This window comes from Ahaetulla prasina, chromosome 1 (assembly GCF_028640845.1).
Source record: "Ahaetulla prasina isolate Xishuangbanna chromosome 1, ASM2864084v1, whole genome shotgun sequence".
NCBI classification, from domain to species: Eukaryota; Metazoa; Chordata; class Lepidosauria; order Squamata; family Colubridae; genus Ahaetulla; species Ahaetulla prasina.
Genome location: NC_080539.1, coordinates 369,772,078 through 369,791,232, shown reverse-complemented (window position 1 = coordinate 369,791,232; position 19,155 = coordinate 369,772,078). Strand labels below are relative to the sequence as shown.

The window sequence follows — 19,155 nt, the reverse complement described above, 5'->3', positions numbered from 1 at the left end:
GACTCTATAAAGCCTTAGTAAGACCCCCACCTAGAGTACTGCATCCAGTTTTGGTCACCACACTATAAAAAAGATATTGAGGCTCTAGAAAGAGTGCAGAGAAGAGCAACAAGGATGATTAGGGACTGGAGACTAAACATACGATGAACGGTTGCAGGAACTGGGCCTGGCTAGTCTAGTGAAGAGAAGGACCAGGGGAGACAGGATAGCCGTCTTCCAATATTTGAGGGGCTGCCACAGAGAGGAGGGGGTCAAGCTATTCTCCAAAGCACCCGAAAGCCAGACAAAGAATAATGGATGGAAACTGATCCAGGAGAGATTCAACCAAGAAATAATAATTTTTCTGGCAGTGAGAAAAATCGACCAATGAGAACAGAACAGAAGTTGCCTTCCGAAGTTGTGGGAGCTTCATCACTAGGTTTTTAAGAAGAGACTGGACTGCCAATTGTCAGTAATGGTATAGGATCTCTGCTTGGGCAGCGGGTTGGACTAGAAGTCCTACCAGGTCCCTTCCAACTCTTATTCTGTTCTGTTCTGATTCAGATTGGATTTTGCAAAACTTGGATAATTCAGGCATATTTTGGTTGCAAAAAAAAAAAAGTAAAATTGAATGGAGATATAGATCCCTTTTGAAGTTTTACCCTGCTCTTTCTCAGTCTTGACCACTTCATGGACTTCAACTTTCAGAATTCCCCAGCCAGCTTTGCTGGGTGGGGACTTCAACTCTGAGAGTTGAAGTCCACACATCTTAAAGTGGCCAAGGTTGGGAAACCATATCCATAGCTCTGGATAAAAGGTAAAGGTAAAGGTTTCCCTCGCACATAGGTGCTAGTCGTTGCCGACTCTAGGGGGCAGTGCTCATCTCCGTTTCAAAGCCGAAGAGCCAGCGCTGTCCGAAGACGTCTCCGTGGTCATGTGGCCGGCATGACTCAACGCCAAAGGCGCACGGAACGCTGTTACCTTCCCACCAAAGGTGGTCCCTATTTTTTCTACTTGCATTTTTATGTGCTTTCGAAACTGCTAGGTTGGCAGAAGCTGGGACAAGTAACGAGAGCTCACCCCGTTAAACGGCAGCACTAGGGATTTGAACCGCTGAGCTGCTGACCTTTCGATCGACAAGCTCAACGTCTTCACCCCTGAGCCACCTTAGCTCTGGATACACTGCCCTAATTGGTATTTTTAGGAAAAATATTCAGATTCGGTTTTTTTGGGGGGGGGTCAAACCATCCTACATTTAACCTGCTAGTTTTAGTTTGGTTTAGATTTAAGTTTTCATTCTCGCTTTAAGTTTAATTTTCATCTCTGGAACATAAACGTATTGCGGTGCTTTCTAATTAAAGGAGAAGTAAAATGTTAGATAGATATTTGGATGGATGGGTGGATGGATGGATAGATGATAAATAGATAGATAGATAGACAGATAGATAGATGATAGATGGATAGATGATGGATGGATTGATGGACCCACAGACAGACAGACAGATAGAAGATAGGTGGATGGATGGACGGATGAATGGATGAACGGATTATATGTGCCCTCAAAGCAGTATGGTGTCTCTTGGAAATAATATGAGTGTACAGCTGTCTAAAAGGTGCACAATTTGGGAAAAGTTGACCTCTATTAAAACTGCCAACAGGAGAAGAGCCACCAAGTTGAAATTGAAAGAAAATAAATATAAATATTAGGAGGGATTTTCTGATGTAAAGGCAGGTGTATTGTCAGCTGTACGACTAGCAAACCTCCAAAAAAAGTAGAACACTCTCAGGAACTTTGAAATCCCAAAAGCAAACTTTATTGGAGACACCCTTTCGGTACTGAAGAATCAAAACCAACTCTGGTTTTTCCCCGCGCAATGCTTGTATCGTTCAACAAAGAGTTGCTCTTTCCACTCACCCTCGGTTGGTCACATTGTCCAATTATGAATCGTCCTTTTGTTTTGAGAACAGTCCGTCTTACAGTCAGACGCCTGGATCGGTGGCCGTGGTGGGATCTTGGCTCTCGCCATCCATCTCTGAAGCGTCTGCATTCTTTCTCCGCTCCCCTGTTTTTTGGCAAGCGGAATAGCAATAAGATTCAAAAGCAGTTCAACCTTGATGTGTAGCCTTCTCTTCACTGGATATAGGGGTTGGATGGAAGGCTGTCAGGACTGTTAAGCGGTATAGATAGTCCTGGACTTACAAACATTCCTTTAGTGACAGTCTGTAGAGATTCTCAGTCCTCCAGGTCATGGTTGTCCCAACGGTGCTTTTTCAGGAGGCAACGGGACTTTCTTGTTTCGTTTCATTTTTCTTTGAAGAGGTTTCGCTTCTCATCCAAGAAGCTTCTTCAGCTGAAACAGGATAGTGGAGAATGGAAAGATTTACCGTATTTTTCAGAGTATAAGACGCTCCAGAGTATTAGACGCACATTAGTTTTGGGGGAGGAAAACAAGAAAAAAACAACAACGGCCTCTGCCTACCAGCATCCATCGGTATTCATCTGGCTAGTGTCCTTGTAGCAAATTTTATTTTATTTATTTATTTATTTATTTATTTAATCACATTTGTATACCGCCCTATCTCCCAGGGGACTCAGGGCGGTTTACAGCCTAATAAAAACATACATATGAATACAGAATAAAACACCAATTTAAAAAACTTATTAAATAAGGCCGAATATTAAAAATTGCAATAAAAATAATAAAACCCCATTAAAACCAAATTAAAATTTAAAATTCTAGTCCAGTCCTGCACAAATAAATAGATGTGTCTTAAGCTCGCGGCGAAAGGTTCGAAGGTCGGAAAGTTGACGAAGACCTGGGGGAAGTTTGTTCCAGAGGGTGGGAGCCCCCACAGAAAAGGCTCTCCCTCTGGGTGTCGGCAGTCGGCACTGCCTGGCTGACGGCACCCTAAGGAGTCCCTCCCTGTGAGAGCGCATGGGTCGGTGGGAGGCAATCGGTGGCAGCAGACGGTCCCGTAGATAGCCCGGCCCTATGCCATGGAGCGCTTTGAAGATAGTTACCCTGGTAGCCTGGTCAGCTACAGCATGTTATCGCAGCTTGATTTACCATGAGCAGCTGATTGTTGGTTGGATCGGCCTTGCGGAATACTGCCAATCAGCTGTTCAAGGCTGCGGGGGCAGCCACAGCCGATCGCTTCCTCTGCGCGTCGTGTTTTTGGCCTCCGCACATTGCATTTTTGGCCTCCGCGGGTCACGTTTTTGGCCTCCACGCATCGTGTTTTTGGCCTCTGCGCATCACATTTTTGGCCTTCGCACACTCTGTTTTAGACCCGTTCCAGGCAGCGGGGATCACCACAGCACATCGTCATCGATCGCCGCCTCCCATGTCGCGTTTCCGACCTCCGCACACCCCGTTTTTGGCCTCCGCGCATTGCATTTTCGGCCAGTTCCAGGCAGCGGGGATTCCCGCTGCTGATCCCTGCTGCCTGGAACTGGCTAAATATGCGATGCACAGAGGCCGAAAATGGGACGTGCGGAGGCCAAAACCGCGGCACACGGTGGTCAAAAACGCGATGCCCGGAGGCAGCGATCGGTAGCGATGTGCTGTGGTTATTCCCGCAGCCTGGAATGGGTCTAAATGGGACGTGTGGAGGCTGAAAAAGCAATGCGCAGAGGCCTAAAATGGCTGAAGGGTGGGGGCAGCGGGTGAGCGGGGCTTCGGCAACATTTGGTGTATAAGATGCACTACAATTTTCACCCACTTTTAGGGGGAGGGTAGTGCGTCTTACACGTCGAAAAGTACGGTATATTCCTTGCAGACAGTGGTCATTTGCATCCCTTTAGAGCAGTGGTTCTCAACCTTTACAGTGCTGCGACCCCTTTAATACAATTCCCCACGATGTGGCGACCCCAACCGTAAAATTATTATTTTTTTAGGCAGTGATCTCAGCGCACCTCAGCAGCCGCAGAAGGGGGGGGGAAAGCGGCAAACTGTTTTTTTTAATTTATCGCGCCTGAAGCCGTATTGGCTAGCGATCTGACCTGCTTGCGATTGCCTTGAGGACGGAGGCATTAAAGCGGAGACTCCTCCCCTATTAAGTTTATGGCGCCTGAAGCCAGATTAGGCTAGCGATTGGGAGTGATTGCAGCTGGCTTGAGAGGGAGACATCAGAGCAAAGATTTCTCTCTTTTTTAATTCATCGCGCCTGAAGCCGAATTCGGCTAGCGATTTGAAGAGCCTGCAGCTGGCTTGTGGAGTCAACCATTGGAGCGCGATTCTTCAACTCGCAAGTATACTTCCCATATTTCCAATGGTTTTAGGCGACCCCAGGCAAATCGTCATTCGACCCCCAACGGGGTCCTGACCCACAGGTTGAGAACTGCTGCTTTAGAAGGTCATTGAGGCCACTTGGCGGTTTATCTGTGTCCTCAGGGTCACCTGAGTGGTGCAAATGGTTCCTGCAGTCTGCAATTTTTTCCTCTGGAAATCCATTCCTAACTCCCCCGCCATTCCAAGGGTGTTCATCCCAAATTGTAGAGCTAAAAGTCTGTAGAGATTTTCAGTCATCCAGGTCATGGTTGTCCCAAAGGTGCTTTTTCAGGAGGCAACTGGACTTTCTTGTTTCGTTTCGTGTTTTTTTTTGAAGACGTTTTGCTTCTCATCCAAGAAGCTTCTTCAGCTCTGATAGGATAGTGGGGAATGAAAGGATTTATATTTCTGCAGACAGGTGGTCATTTGCGTCCTTTTAGAGCAGGGGTGTCGAACTCCCGGCCCGTAGGCTGGATGCATCACACACCGGACACCCCCAGTTTAGCGAAGGGGTGGGGAGTTGTGATACATCACGTAATGACGTGTCATTTCGAGTTTGACACCCCTGTTTTAGAGGATCATTGAAGCACTTGGAGGTTTATCTGTCTCCTCAGGGTCACCTGACTGGTGCAAATGGTTCCTGCAGTCTGCAATTTTTTTTCCTCTGGAAATCCATTCCTAACTCCCACACCATTCCATAAGTGTTTATCCCAAATTGTTTAGCTAAAAGTCTGCGGAGATTCCTTTAGTGACCATTTGAAGTTGCAACAGCACTGGATAGAGTGCCTGGCCGTCGGTCCTCGCACTTACAATGGTTGCAGCATTCCCCAGGGTTACATGATCAAAATTTGGGTGCTTGGTAACCGGCATGTATTGATGATAATTGCCCTAGTTACAGCATCCCAGGGCCACGTGATCACCGTTTGCCTAACCCAGGGGTCTGCAAACTTGGCTGAGGAACTCTGGGAGTTGAAGTCCACAAGTCTTAAAAGAGCCAAATAATAATAATAATAATAATAATAATAATAATAATAATAATAATAATAATAATAATAATAATAATAATAATAATAATAATAATAATAATAATAATAATAATAATAATATCAGAGTTGGAAGGGACCTTGGAGGCCTTCAAGTCCAACCCCCTGCCCAGGCAGGAAACCCTACACCATATCAGACAAATGGTTATCCAACATTTTCTTAAAAATTTCCAGTGTTGGAGCATTCACAACTTCTGCAGGCAAGTTGTTCCCACTGATTAATTGTTCTCACTGTCAGGAAATTCCTCCTTAGTTCCAGGTTGCTTCTCTCCTTGATTAGTTTCCACCCATTGCTTGTTTGCAAGACTCCTGTCCTAACCTTCCCAGCCAGTTTCCCGACAAACTAAGTCAAAGGGGAGAGGAAGCCGGATTCGTTTTACAACCACATAGTTCACTTACCCATGGCAGCGGTTCGCTTAACAACCCTGGCAAAAAGATGATAAAATCGAGCGTGGCTCCCTTAACAAACGCCTTCCTTGGCAAGGCAAATTCCGGTTCCAATTGTCGTGAGTTGAGGACTATCGTATAGTGGAATCTACAATTAACAATTGTTGATTGTGAACTAATTAATTATCTTAATTAATTAAGACATTCATTCCAGTGGTTTAATTGAGAACAATTAACCAGTGGAACAGCTTGCTTTTCAGAAGTTGTGGGGGCTTCATCGCTGGAGGTTTTCAAGAAGAGACTGGACAGCCATTTGTCTCAAATTGTAATAGGGTCTCCTGCTTGGGCAAGGGGTTGGACTAGAAGATCCAGTTTTGGTCGCCACGATGTAAAAAAGATGCCGAGACTCTAGAAAGAGTGCAGAGAAGAGCAACAAAGATGATTAGGCGACTGGAGGCTAAAACATATGAAGAACGGTTGCAGGAACTGGGTAGGTCTAGTTTAATGAAAAGAAGGACTAGGGGAGACATGCTAGCCGTCTTCCAATATCTCAGGGGCTGCCCCAAAGAAGAGGGAGTCAAGCTATTCTCCAAAGCACTGAAGGCAGGAGAAGAAGCAATGGATGGAAACTGATCAAAGAAAGAAGCAACTTAGAACTACGGAGAAATTTCCTGACAGTTAGAACAATTAATAAGTGGATCGACTCGCCTGCAGAAGTTGTGAATGCTCCAACACTGGAAATTTTTAAGAAAATGTTGGATAACCATCTGACTGAGATGGTGTAGGGTTTCCTGCCTGGGCAGGGGGTTGGACTAGAAGACCTCCAAGGTCCCTTCCAACTCTGTTGTTATATTATATTATACCTTCAAGCTCTGTTCTGATTGATTGATTGATTGATTGATTGATTGAATATTACACTAGATGTCCTCTAAGGCACCTTCCTATCCATGATTCGGTTGGCATTGGGGTTAGGGTTAGGTCTCCTGCTTGGGTGGGGGGTTGGACTAGATGACCTCCAAGGTCCCTTCCAACTTATTCTATTCTATTCTATTCTATTCTATTCTATTCTATTCTATTCGAGAGAAACAACCTGGAATTGAGGAGAAACTTCGTAACCGTGAGGACAATTAACCAGTGGTTTGTCTCCAGAGTTTGGTCTGGTTTGTCTCCAGAAGTTACGAGTGGTTCATCACTGGAGGTTTTTAAGAAGAGACTGGACAGTCACTTGTCTCAAATTGTATAGGGCCGTGATGGCGAACCTATGGCAGCCATATCAGAGGGCATGTGAACTCAGCGCCAGCTGATTTTCAGGCCTTCTGGGCCCATGAGAAGTAGGGGGAAAAGGCTGTTTCCTGCCTTCGGAGGGCCTCGGGGTGAGGGTGGGCCTGTTTTTTTCTCTCACCTGGCTCCAGAGCCTCTCTAGAGTCTGGTGGGGGAGAAAACTGCCTCTTCCTTCCCCCCCCCCGAGGTCCTCAGGAGGCTGAAAATGGCCCATTTGTGAACTTCCGGTCCCACCGGGAGTTGGCAAACGGGCCAAGGACCTCCGGGGATGGGGAGGCCGTTTTTGCCCTCCCCAGGCTCCTAGAGAGGTCCTGGAGGCTGGGGACAGCAAAAAACGGGCCTTCCAGTCCCACTGGGAGTTGGCAAACAGGCTGTTTTCAGCCTCCGGAGGACCTCCCGGGGGGGGAGGCCGTTTTTGCCCTCCCCAGACTCCTAGAGAGGTCCTGGAGGCTGGGGACAGCAAACAACGGGCCTTCCGGTCCCACCGGGAGTTGGCAAACAGGCCGATTTCGGCCTCCGGAGGACCTCCGGGGGTGGGGAAGGCCGTTTTCGCCCTCCCCAGACTCCTAGAAAGGCTCTTGGAGCCAAGTGAGAGAGAAAAACGGGCCTATCACGTGCCAGGAGCGGGGGGAGCGGGGGAGGGTCGCATGTGTGTGGGCGGGGCACATAGAATTATGAGTGTGGGCACATGCACGCTTGACACCCCCCCGTGCCGCCCCCCCTCCTGGCACGCAATGGCAAAAAGGTTAGCCATCACTGGTATAGGGGCTCCTGTTTGAGAAGAGGGTTGGACTAGAAGACCTCCAAGGTCCCTTGAAGCTCTATTCTGATTGATTGACTGAGCAAGCAAGCAATATTACACTAGATATCCTCCGAGTCTCCTTCCTCTCCATGATTCGGTTGGCACTGGGATTAACCTCTTTTCACAATTCACGAACCAGCCCCCCCCAAAAAATCCGGATTTAACAGATCCAGCCAAGCCACCGAAATGCCAGAACTAAATGGGCGTTAAAACCAACTAATGGACAGTGCAAGCTACCCGCTCTTCAATCTAACCCGGTTAAACGCCCCCTGTGGGAACATAGCTAGTGGATAACCATGGGCCACCGCAACCCGTTTTCTTCCGAAACGGTGAGAAAACCAGCAGCGGTATGGTATGTCGGACGTCTTTGGAATTTCTGCCAAAAAAAAAAAAAAAAAGATAGGAACGTAACGTTGGTTTTGCATTCCGCAGAAGTGTGTCAAAAAAACAAGTTTCCTCCGTCGCTCCCGAGAGAATCCGGAACGATTAAAACCAAGGAAAGAAACCGTAATACAGGCATTAAAGCAGGAATCTGGAGTTGGCTGGGAAGAGAGAGAGAGGCTGACACCAGAAATGTGTCGTCGGAGGTTTTTCTTAAGTGCCGGGTCGGAAAAATAAAATGTGTTTGCTTGCGGGTGGATGCCTGTGGAACCCCAGGACGGGTTTAATCCCCTGGAAAACAGGAAAAAAAAAAACAGGCTGGACGGAACGCACATTTTTAAGAAATGGGAATTAAGGACTTAGGGAGGTGAGGGAGGGGCATATATAAAGGGTAGGTAGCCCTCGACTTACAACAGGTCGTTTAGTGGCCGTTGGAATTTTCAACAGCCCCAAAAGTGACTCGTGTCCATCTTTCCACTGTTGCAGCATCTCCGCCCCTCCCCCCACCCCACACTCTTGGGGGTCACGTGGTTTACATCCGGACGCCTGACCACTGGTTTATATTTATGACGGTTGCAGAGTGTCCGGAGGAGGGGGGGGGGGTCAGTCATGCGATCCCCTTTTTGTGGCCAAGCAAAGGCGATGAGAAGCCAGATTCACTTAACAACGGTGTGACTAAAGGAAGAAATGCAGGAATATACGCCGAACAAATGTGGCGGGAAAAGTCGTCACCTGCAGCAAAACTCCACTTAAACGAATGTCTTGCTTAGAAACATACATTTTGGGCTCAGTTGTGGTCATAAGTTGAGGATTCCCTTTATCTCGATGTCCAAATCTCTCTCTCTCTCTCTCTCTCTCTCTCATTTTCTCTCGTTCTCTCTCTCATTCTCTCATTCTCTTTCTTTCCTTCTCTCATTCTCTCTCTCTCCCTCTCTCATTTTCTTTCTCTCATTCTCTCTCTCTCTCATTCTCTCTCTCTTTCTCTCATTCTCTCTCTGTCGCATTCTCTCTCACTCATTCTCTCTCTCTTTCTCTCATTCTCTCTCTCGTTCTCTCTCTCTCCCTCTCTCATTCTCTCTCTCGTTCTCTCTCTCATTCTCTCATTCTTTCTTTCCCTCTCATTCTCTCTCTCTTTCTCTCTTTCTCTCTCTCTGTCTCATTCTCTCATTCTCTCTCACTCATTCTCTCTCATTCTCTCTCTCTCTTTCTCTCTCTCTCTCATTCTCTCTCTCATTCTCTCATTCTCTCTCTTGTTCTCTCTCTCCTTCTCTCCTTCTCTCTCTCATTCTCTCTCTCATTCTCTTTCTTTCCCTCTCTCATTCTCTCTCTCTTTCTCTCATTCTCTCTCTGTCTCATTCTCTTTCTCTCTCTCTCATTCTCTCTCTCTTTCTCTCTCATTCGCTCTCATTCTCTTTCTTTCCCTCTCCCATTCTCTCTCTCTCTCTCCCTCTCTCATTCTCTCTCTCATTCTCTCCCTCTCTCATTCTCTCTCTCTCTCTCTCTCCCTCTCGTTTTCAGAGGCATTTTTCCCCCCTGCAAAAGAGGCTTCTGGTTTTCCACCTCATTTTGGGGGAGCTTGTGAATTCTTTTCAAACTCCTCAAATTCCTTGAGTTCAGGTTGTGGCGGGAGGTGGTGGATGGGGCAGTTATGGCTGCTCAGGGAGATTTCTTTCGCTCTGACAGCCCAGCCGCACCCGGCAGCTGTTCCCAAGAGATTCCCAAGAGATTTCCTCCGAGGGTCCTTCCGCAGGGCTGCGTGAAAGCTGGGAGGCCGCCGAGAGCTGGAGAAACAAATGTGGCGGGAAAGGAGGGGGATTCTTCACACCCCTCCCCTTGCCCACCCTTCTGCCAAATAGGTATAAGCACCACACGCTTCCTCTCGCTCTCTCCCTCCCCCTCCCTTTGGTTTTCTTTCCTTCCTTTCTTCCCCTTTTCCTTTCCATTTCTTTCTTTCCTTCCTCCCTTTCCCTTTCTTTTCCCTGCCCCTTTCCCTTACCCCCTTATTTCCCCTTTTCCTTTCCTTTCCTTTTCTTTCTTTCTTTTCTTCCTCCCTTTCCCTTTCCTTTCCCCTTCTTTTCTTCCCCCTCTTTCTTTCTTTCTTTCCTTCCTTCCTTCTTTCCTTCCTCCCTCCCTTTCTGTCTCTTTCTCCCTCTCACTTTCTTCTCTCCTTCCCTTTCTTCCTTCTTTCCTCTGTCTCCTAATTTCCTGTTTCCTCCCTCCACCCACTCTCTCTCTCTCTCTCTCTCTTTCTTTCTTTCTTTCTTTCTTTCTTTCACACTCTCTCTCTCCTCTCCCTCCCTTTCTTCTTTCCTCCACCACCTCTCCTGTTTCCTCAGTCCCTTCTTTCCTTCCTTCCTTCCATCTTCCTTTCTTCCTTCCTTCCTCCCCCTTTCTTTCTGTCTCTTTCTATCTCTCTCTCTCTCTCTTCTCCCTCCCTCCCTCCCTCCCGCCTCCGACTTTCCTGCTTCCTCGGTCACTTACTTCCTCCCTGTCTCCCATCTTCGTTCCTTCTTTCCTTCCTTTCATCCTTCCTTCCTTCCCTCCCTCCCTCCCTCCTTCCTTCCTTCCTTCCTTCTTTCCTCCCCTTCCCTTCCTCCCTCTCTCCCTCCTTCCCTCCCCATCAAATTGAATGAGAAACAACAGGGAGAAAATGCAAATAAGTCTTTCTGTAGGGCACCTTTAAAAAAAAAATATTCATCACCATTTCACCATCTCTCAGGCTACTCTTGTTTGGGCACAGCTAAGAGGCTCCTTTTGCCCCGCCTGTTTCATAAAATTGTTCTCCTTCATGTGGGTTTTGTCCCCCCTCCCACCAGTTCAAAGCATTCTTGGCTTTTATTTTCCTTGGCACCAACCGAAGCCGCCCATGGTTGAGTTCCCTTTTCTCTGTTACACTGACGAAAAGGAAGAAAGACAAAGCAGAAAACGTGCTCAGGCCTTTCGCACATTCCCCAGAAGTGAAGTCAGCCTTCCATTGTTTGGTAGGTCTCCAGATGTTTGAATTCAACTTCCAGAAATTCCAGAAGATCCCAAAGAATTCTAGATTTAAGATCCAACTCGGGGGGGGGGGATGGGGAGGGGTTACCCGTCCGGAAGAGGCTGAATTTGATTATGCATATCCCTAGATAATGTGAGATGAGTTCGACCCATTTTAGTCCCAGATAGCAAAATAGCAGAACTGGAAGGGACCTTGGAGGTCTTCTAGTCCAGCCCCCAGCTCAGGCAGGAGACCCTAAACCATTTCAGACAAATGGCTGTCCAGTCTCTTCTTAAAAACCTCCAGTGTTGGAGCATTCACAATTTCTGCAGGCAAGTTGTTCCACTGATTAATTTTTCTCATTGTCAGGAAATTCCTCCTTTTTTTCTGAGTTGCTGCTCTCCTTGATTAGTTTCCACCCATTGCTTCTTGTTCTACCCTCAGGTGCTTTGGAGAATAGCTTGACTCCTTCTTCTTTGTGGCAACCCCTGAGATATTGGAAGACTGCTATCATGTCACCCCTAGTCCTTCTTTTTATTAAACTAGACATACCCAGTTCCTGCAGCCGTTCTTCATACGTTTTAGCCTCCAGTCCCCTAATCATCTTTGTTGCTCTTCTCTGCACTCTTTCTAGAGTCTCAGCATCTTTTTTACATTGCAGCAACCAAAACTGGATGCAATATTCCAAGTGTGGCCTTACCAAGGCATTATAAAGTGGTATTAACACTTCGAGTGATCTTGATTCTATCCCTCTGTTTATGCAGCCCAGAACTGTGTTGGCTTTTTTGGCAGCTGCTGCACACTGCTGGCTCATATCTAAATGGTTGTCCACTAGGACTCCAAGATCCCTCTCACAGGTACTACTATTGAGCAAGGTACCACATATCCGGTACCTGTGCATTTTGGTTTTTTGGCCTAAATGTAGAACCTTACTTTTTTCCACTGTTGAATTTCATTTTGTTAGATAGCGCCTTTCTCATAGCCCCAGGAAAGAGGAAATGGCAAGCAGCTGTTGCCAGCGAAACCATTTAGGCAGTTTTTGAGAATAGGACACGATAAAAAAAAAAAAAAATCTCCAAATAAGTATCCTCCACTTACGACCACAATTGAACCTAAAATTTCCATTGCTAAGTGAGTATTGCCCCATTTTACGGTCTTCCTTGCCACAGGTGTTAAGCGAATCACTGCCGTCGTTCAATTAGTAACACGGTCATTAAGTGAATCTGGCTTCCCTACTGGTCAAAAGATCTCATTAGGGGATCACATAACGCCCGGGACACTGCAACCGTCATAAAAATGAATCCGTTGCTAAGCGGCTGATTTTTGATCACGTGACCCTGGGGATGCTACGTAAGTCTGACAAACGGTCACTTTTTTCAGTGCCTCTTTGTAATAGTAACAGAGTTGGAAGGGACCTTGGAGGTCATCTAGTCCAACCCCCTGCTCGCACAGGAAACCCGTACCAGGGATTCGAACCGCCGAACTGCCGACCATTCTGATCGACGAGCTCAGTGTCTTAGCCACTGAGCCACCTAAGTCAGGAGAAGGGCTGTTGTCACTCGGAACGGTCACTAAACAAATGGTTGTAAGTCGAGGACTACCTGTATGAAATTAGGTGTTCTCTAAAGCAGGGGTCTGCAACCTCGGCAACTTTAAGCCTGGCGGACTTCAACTCCCAGAATACCCCAGCCAGCTAAGCTGACTGGGGAATTCTGGGAGTTGAAGTCCGCCAGGCTTAAAGTTGCCGAGGTTGCAGATCCGTTCTCTAAAAACTCTTTGCCGGCCTGTCATTTTTCAATGGCTCAATCCAATCTTTTCTGTGTTTTTTTTTTTAAATCTCTACCTCTAATTTTTGCAGTGGTTCCTTATTGTGCCGAATATCTCGACAAAACTGAAGGCATGAAACCAATTTTTTCCCCCCCACTTCCAGGACCTTCCCTCTGAGAATGGGAGCCCACTGTGCACCACTTCCGCCCAGCTCCTGCCCACCCAACGGGTCTTTACGAACAGTCCAGCCTCGCTGGCATCCAGCCGCAGCCCCACACCTCTCAAAGGCAAAGACCCGAATTTGGTAAGTGGAAGGGTGGTTATAACTCACGGACGGTGTCTACGTGACTCCCCAACCACAAGGATTTTAGCAATAGCACTTAGACTTATATACTGCTTCATAGTGCTTTTACAGCCCTCTCTAAGCGGTTTACAGAGTCAGCCTATGGTCCCCAACAGCCTGGTCCTCATTTTACCAACCTCAGAATGATGGAAGGCTGAGCCGGTCAGGATCAAACTGCTGGCTGTGAGTAGAGATAGCCTGTAATACTGCATTCTAACTACTGTGGAGTGTGTGTGTGTGTGTGTGTGTGTGTGTGTGTGTGTGTGTGTGAGAGAGAGAGAGAGAGAGAGAGAGAGAGTGTAAGAGAAAGAGAGGGAGGGAGGGAGAGAGACAAGAGAGAGGGAAGATAGACAGATTAAATGATAGATAGATAGATAGATAGATAGATAGATAGATAGATAGATAGATAGATAGATAGATAGATAGATAAGTAGGTAGGTAGGTAGGTAGGTAGATAGATAGATAGATGATAGATAGATAGATAGATGAAAGATAGATAGATAGATAGATAGATGGATAGATAGATGAAAGATAGATAGATAGATAGATGATAGATGAAAGATAGATGAAAGATAGATAGATAGATAGATAGATAGATGAAAGATAGATAGATAGATAGATAGATAGATAGATAGATAGATAGATAGATAGATGAAAGATAGATAGATAGATAGATAGATAAAAGATAGATGAAAGATAGATAGATAGATAGATAGATAGATAGATAGATAGATAGATAGATAGATAGATAGGTAGGTAGGTAGGTAGGTAGGTAGATGATATAGATAGATAGATGATAGATAGATAGATAGATAGATAGATAGATAGATAGATAGATAGATAGATAGATGAAAAATAGATAGATAGATAGATGAAAGATAGATGGTAGATAGATAGATAGATAGATAGATAGATAGATAGATAGATAGATAGATAGATAGATAGATAAAAGATAGATGAAAGATAGATGAAAAATAGATAGATAGATAGATGAAAGATAGATGGTAGATAGATAGATAGATAGATGAAAGATAGATGAAAGATAGATGAAAAATAGATAGATAGATAGATGAAAGATAGATGAAAGATAGATAGATAGATAGATAGATAGATAGATAAAAGATAGATGAAAGATAGATAGATAAATAGATGATAGATAGATGATAGATAGATAGATGAAAGATAGATGAAAGATAGATAGATAAATAGATGATAGATAGATAGATGATAGATAGATAGATGAAAGATAGATGAAAGATAGATAGATAAATAGATGATAGATAGATAGATGATAGATAGATAGATAAAAGATAGATGAAAGATAGATAGATAAATAGATGATAGATAGATAGATGATAGATAGATAGATTTATTTTATTTTATTTTATTTTATTTAATTTTTATACCGCCCTTCTCCCGAAGGACTCAGGGCGGTGTACAGGCAAAAGTACAGGCAAAGATAGATGAAAGATAGATGAAAGATAGATGAAAGATAGATAGATAAATAGATGATAGATAGATAGATGATAGATAGATAGATGAAAGATAGATGAAAGATAGATAGATAGATAGATGATAGCAATAGCAGACATGTACCACTTCACAGTGCTCTACAGCCCTCTCTAAGCGGTTTACAGAGTCAGCCTCTTGCCCCCAGCAATCTGGGTCCTCATTTTACCGACCTTGGAAGGATGGAAGGCTGAGTCAGCCTTGAGCCCGTCAGTATCAAACTGTTGGCATCGGGCAGAATTCAGCCTGCAAAATAGCATTATAACCACTGCACCACCACGGCTCCTATTTCCCCCCCCCCTGTTTTTGCTATGCAATAGTTCTTGACTTACGACCCCAATTGAGCCCCCAAATTTTTGTTGTTAAGCCAAATATTGGTGAAGTGAGTTTTGCCCCATTTTATGACCTTTCTTTCCACAGGTGTTAAGTGAATCACTGCAGTTGTTAAGTTAGTAACACGGTTCTTAAATGAATCTGGCTCAAGGGTGGCTGCTGACAAGCAAAGTCAATGGCGGGAGCCAGATCCACTTCAGGACCGTGCCATTCGCTTAACGATCGCAGGGAATCGCTTAAGAACTCTGGGAGGTGGGGGGGAAAGGCCCTAAAATGGTTCGAAGCTCACTTAACAATTGTTTAGCCACGGAAAATTGTGGGGGGGGGAGGGCGTTGCAGTCAAAAGTCGAGGACTACCTGTATCGCAAGGCAAAAAGATCTAAAAGGCAAAGCGAGCATTGGAGAATTACCTCCAGACCGGTTTCCGACCTCCATCCACACAATGAATAAACCAGATAAGATTGAGGTATTCTCAGCCGTGTCAAAAATCCAAACCCAGAAACTGGGGGGGGGGGAGGGGGGAGAAATGTGAATATTGCAGAGAAATTAAAAAGGGCAAGATGGGGGAGACACAGACAGACAGACAGACAGACAGACAGACAGAGAACATCTGGGCTGGGAAGATGTTTTGCGATTCTGTGGCGCTGCTGACACTGGTTGCTAGGCTCCCTCTCTGCCTGTTTTCCCTTTTTCTTCCGACTCCCCTCCCCTTCCCCTTTCTCCCCCCCCTCCACCTTCGGCTCCGCTGGGCTTCCCGTGCCCCCTCCTCAAAAGCTGGGGAGCTCCGTTAATTAGCAGCCCACTGAGGGCTTTGAATTCCAGGGAGGATTTTAATGTATAATTAATTGCTATTAGGGCAGGCGTGCAGAAGGGAGGGGAGGGGGGAGGGGAGGGCTGGCCAAGGAATCTGTGTGTTATTTTGACAGTGAGAGAGGGAAAGAGAGAGAAAGAGAGAGAGAGAGAGAGAAAGAAAATCAGAGAGAGGGAGGGAGGGAGAGAAAGAGAGTGAAGAGAAAGTGGGAGAGAAAGAGAGAGTGAAGAGAAAGAGAGAGAGAGTGAAAGAGTCAAAGAGAAAGAGAGAGACAGAAAGAGAGGGAGGGAGAGAAAGAGAGAGAAGAGAAAAAGAGAAAGAGAGAGAGACAGAAAGAGAAAGAGAAAGAGAGAGGGGAAAAGAGAGGGAAAGAGACAAAGAGAAAGAGAGAGACAGAAAGAGAGATAGAAAGAGAGGGAAGAGAAAAAGAGAAGAGACAGAGAGACAGAGAGAGTGAAAGAGACAAAAAAGAGAGACAGAAAGAGAGAGAGAGAGAAAGAGAGGTAAGGAGAGAATAGAATAGAATAGAATAGAATAGAATAGAATAGAATAGAATAGAATAGAATAGAATAGAATAGAATAGAATTTATTGGCCAAGTATGATTGGAGACACAAGGAATTTGTCGGTGCATATGCTCTCAGTGTAAGAGAGAGAAGAGAAAAAGAGAGACAAAGAGAGAGACAGAAAGAGAGAGAAAGAGAGAGAGAGAAGGAAAGAGAGAGAAGAGAAAAAAAGAAAGAGAGAGACAGAAAGAGAGAAAGAGAGAGAGAGAGAAAAAGAGGTAAGGAGAGAAAGAGAGAAAAAAGAAAAAGAGATAGAAAGAGAGAGAGAGACAGAGAGAGAGAGAGAGAGAGAGATTAACAGACCATCTGGTCTGGCTTGGAGAGTAAAAGGGAAAAAAACCAGGAGAAAGTGGGGATCAATTTTGCAGCCCTTTTCGTCTCACCTCCCCCTTAATTTCTTATTTTGTAGCCTGGGAGAACCCCTCTCTCATTTCCAGGGTTGCTCCATCCAGTCTTTCTTGATGGGTACAGACAGTGTCAAGATTCAATCGCTTTATTGCCTTCTAGCTTCTATCGTTATTCAATTATTCAACTTGCCAACTGGGGGGGGCAAGGGGGGGTAGAGAAGGGTGGAATGTGTAGGGAGGAAACGCAATGCCAAGACTTCCTTCATGGACTTTGAGAGCCTCCCAAAAATGCCAAGGTCACTCCTGCAGGTGCTCGGTGGAGAAATGGACTGTCGTCCCCATAACGACAACAAAAAAGTTTTATAATTGGACCAGAGGAGGCCTTAAACTCTAACCCAACATTCCCCAATTCCGGAGCCCCCTCATCGTGGAGTAACACCCCCCCCCCCCGTTCGGTGGCCTCTCCTTCCAGAAGAAGCTTCTCGGATGAGAAGCAAAATGTCTTCAAAAGAAAAAAACCAAGAAAGTCCAGTTGCCTCTTGGAAAAAAAGCACCTTTGGGACACAGGTCTCCAACCTTGGCGACTTTAAGACTTGCGGACTTCAACTCCCAGAGTTCCTCAGCCAGCTTTGCTGAGTCCACAAGTCTTAAAGATGACCTGGATGACTGAGAATCTCTACGGACTTTTAGCTCTACGATTTGGGATGAACAGCCTTGGAATAGTGTGGGAGTAAGAATGGATTTCTAGAGGAAAAAATTGGCAGACTACAGCAACCATTTGCACTACTCAGGTAACCCTGAGGACACAGATAAACCTCCAAGTGGCCTCAACGACCCTCTCAAAGGATGTGTCGTGTCCCACTCCTCCGCTGACGGCCGGGTCAGGGAAATCCGAATCAGGCGTGCCTCTGCAGCTCTGCCAAAGTCCTAGCAAAGTCCTCAGGGCAGGCAGGAGACCAGAAAGTGACTTCAGCAAGATATGTTTAGACTTTGCCTGACTCAGAGAATGCCAGAAAGCAGGTCCTTTATATAGGCCATGGGGTGTGGCTCCATGACTCAGCACTTATCCAGGCTTGCCCCTCCCTTCCTTCTGTTGCCTCCGTCTATCAAGTCTTCTGACGCGAGGGTCACTCCAGTCTGCAGCTGTTGGCAATTGACCTCCCTCAGGCTCACATGCTGTGGAGGAGGGGGAGGGGTCTAGTTGCTCCGTTTGCCTGGGCATGGAGCCAGAGCTGGGGGCTGGAGATACTTCCTCCTCTTCAGCCTGTCTGGGCATGGAACCAGGGCTGGGGCCGGGAGGCATACTAGGACATTCCTCCGTGTTCAGAAGCAGATAAGAAGGCCCCGGCTGTGGTGAGATCGGACGAGACACAACAGGATGCAAATGACCAGCTGTCTGCAAGGAATATAAAATCCTTCCGTTCCTCACCATCCAGTCAAATCTGAAGAAGTTCTTGGAAGAGAAGAGAAACGTCTTCCAGAGAAAAACCAAGAAAGTCCTGAAAAAAAGGCACATTCTCCCTATTCTATTTAGGGGAGACATGATAGCAGTGTTCCAATATCTCAGGGGTTGCTACCAAGAAGAAAAAGTCAAACTATTCTCCAAAGCACCTGAGGGCAGGACAAGAAGCAATGGGTGGAAACTAATCAAGGAAAAAAGCAACTTAGGAGAAATTTCCTAACAGTTAGAACAATTAATAAGTGGAACAACTTTCCTCCAGAAGTTGTAAATGCTCCAACACTGGAAAAATTTAAGAAAATGTTGGATAACCATTTGTCTGAAATGGTGTAGGGTTTCCTGCCTGGGCAGGGGGTTGGACTAGAAGGCCTCCAAGGTCCCTTCCAACTCTGTTGTTATTGTTGTTATTATTAATATTATCATCATCATCATTATTATCATTATTATTATTATTTGGGAGAATAGAACAGAATAAGTTTATTGTCACTTTGAATGTACACTCATCGGCATACCTTAAAATGCAACTTCGTTTGGCATACAGCCCTCAAAGGGTCGCCACCTCTAATATGCATTACATAACCAGGACATAATAAATAAATAAGCAAATACAAAATGATGCCTATACCCACGTATACAGTGGTGGGCTGCAACCGGTTTAACAACCGGTTCTGTGAGCACGCGCGCTTTGCGCTCGCACACGCCTGACGGGCTTGCGTTCAACGTTCAAAATAGAGCAATTTGAAGCTCGGCGGCTTACCTTGTAAGGCAGCCCCGGGAAGTAGAACAATGGAGGCGCAGAAATCAGCTGTGCTTCAGGAATCAGCTGAGCCAGAAAGAAGGAAATACAGGATAGGGCGGGAGCGGGTGGGCGGGGCCAGCTGAACATCGGAACTACTGCTTC

The 19,155-nt window shown here is 45.8% G+C and overlaps 1 protein-coding gene across 3 annotated transcripts in view; it reads left to right on the top strand.

The window, feature by feature from the left end:
• LOC131188343 (transducin-like enhancer protein 2) overlaps window positions 1-19,155 on the top strand; it is an 85,453-nt gene that overhangs the window by 35,893 nt on the left and 30,405 nt on the right. For all 3 annotated transcript variants that reach the window (XM_058163563.1, XM_058163562.1, XM_058163561.1), the window contains exon 11: window positions 13,052-13,192. In XM_058163563.1, coding sequence (XP_058019546.1) covers window positions 13,052-13,192 — 141 coding nt within the window. The remainder of the gene's footprint in view (window positions 1-13,051; window positions 13,193-19,155) is intronic.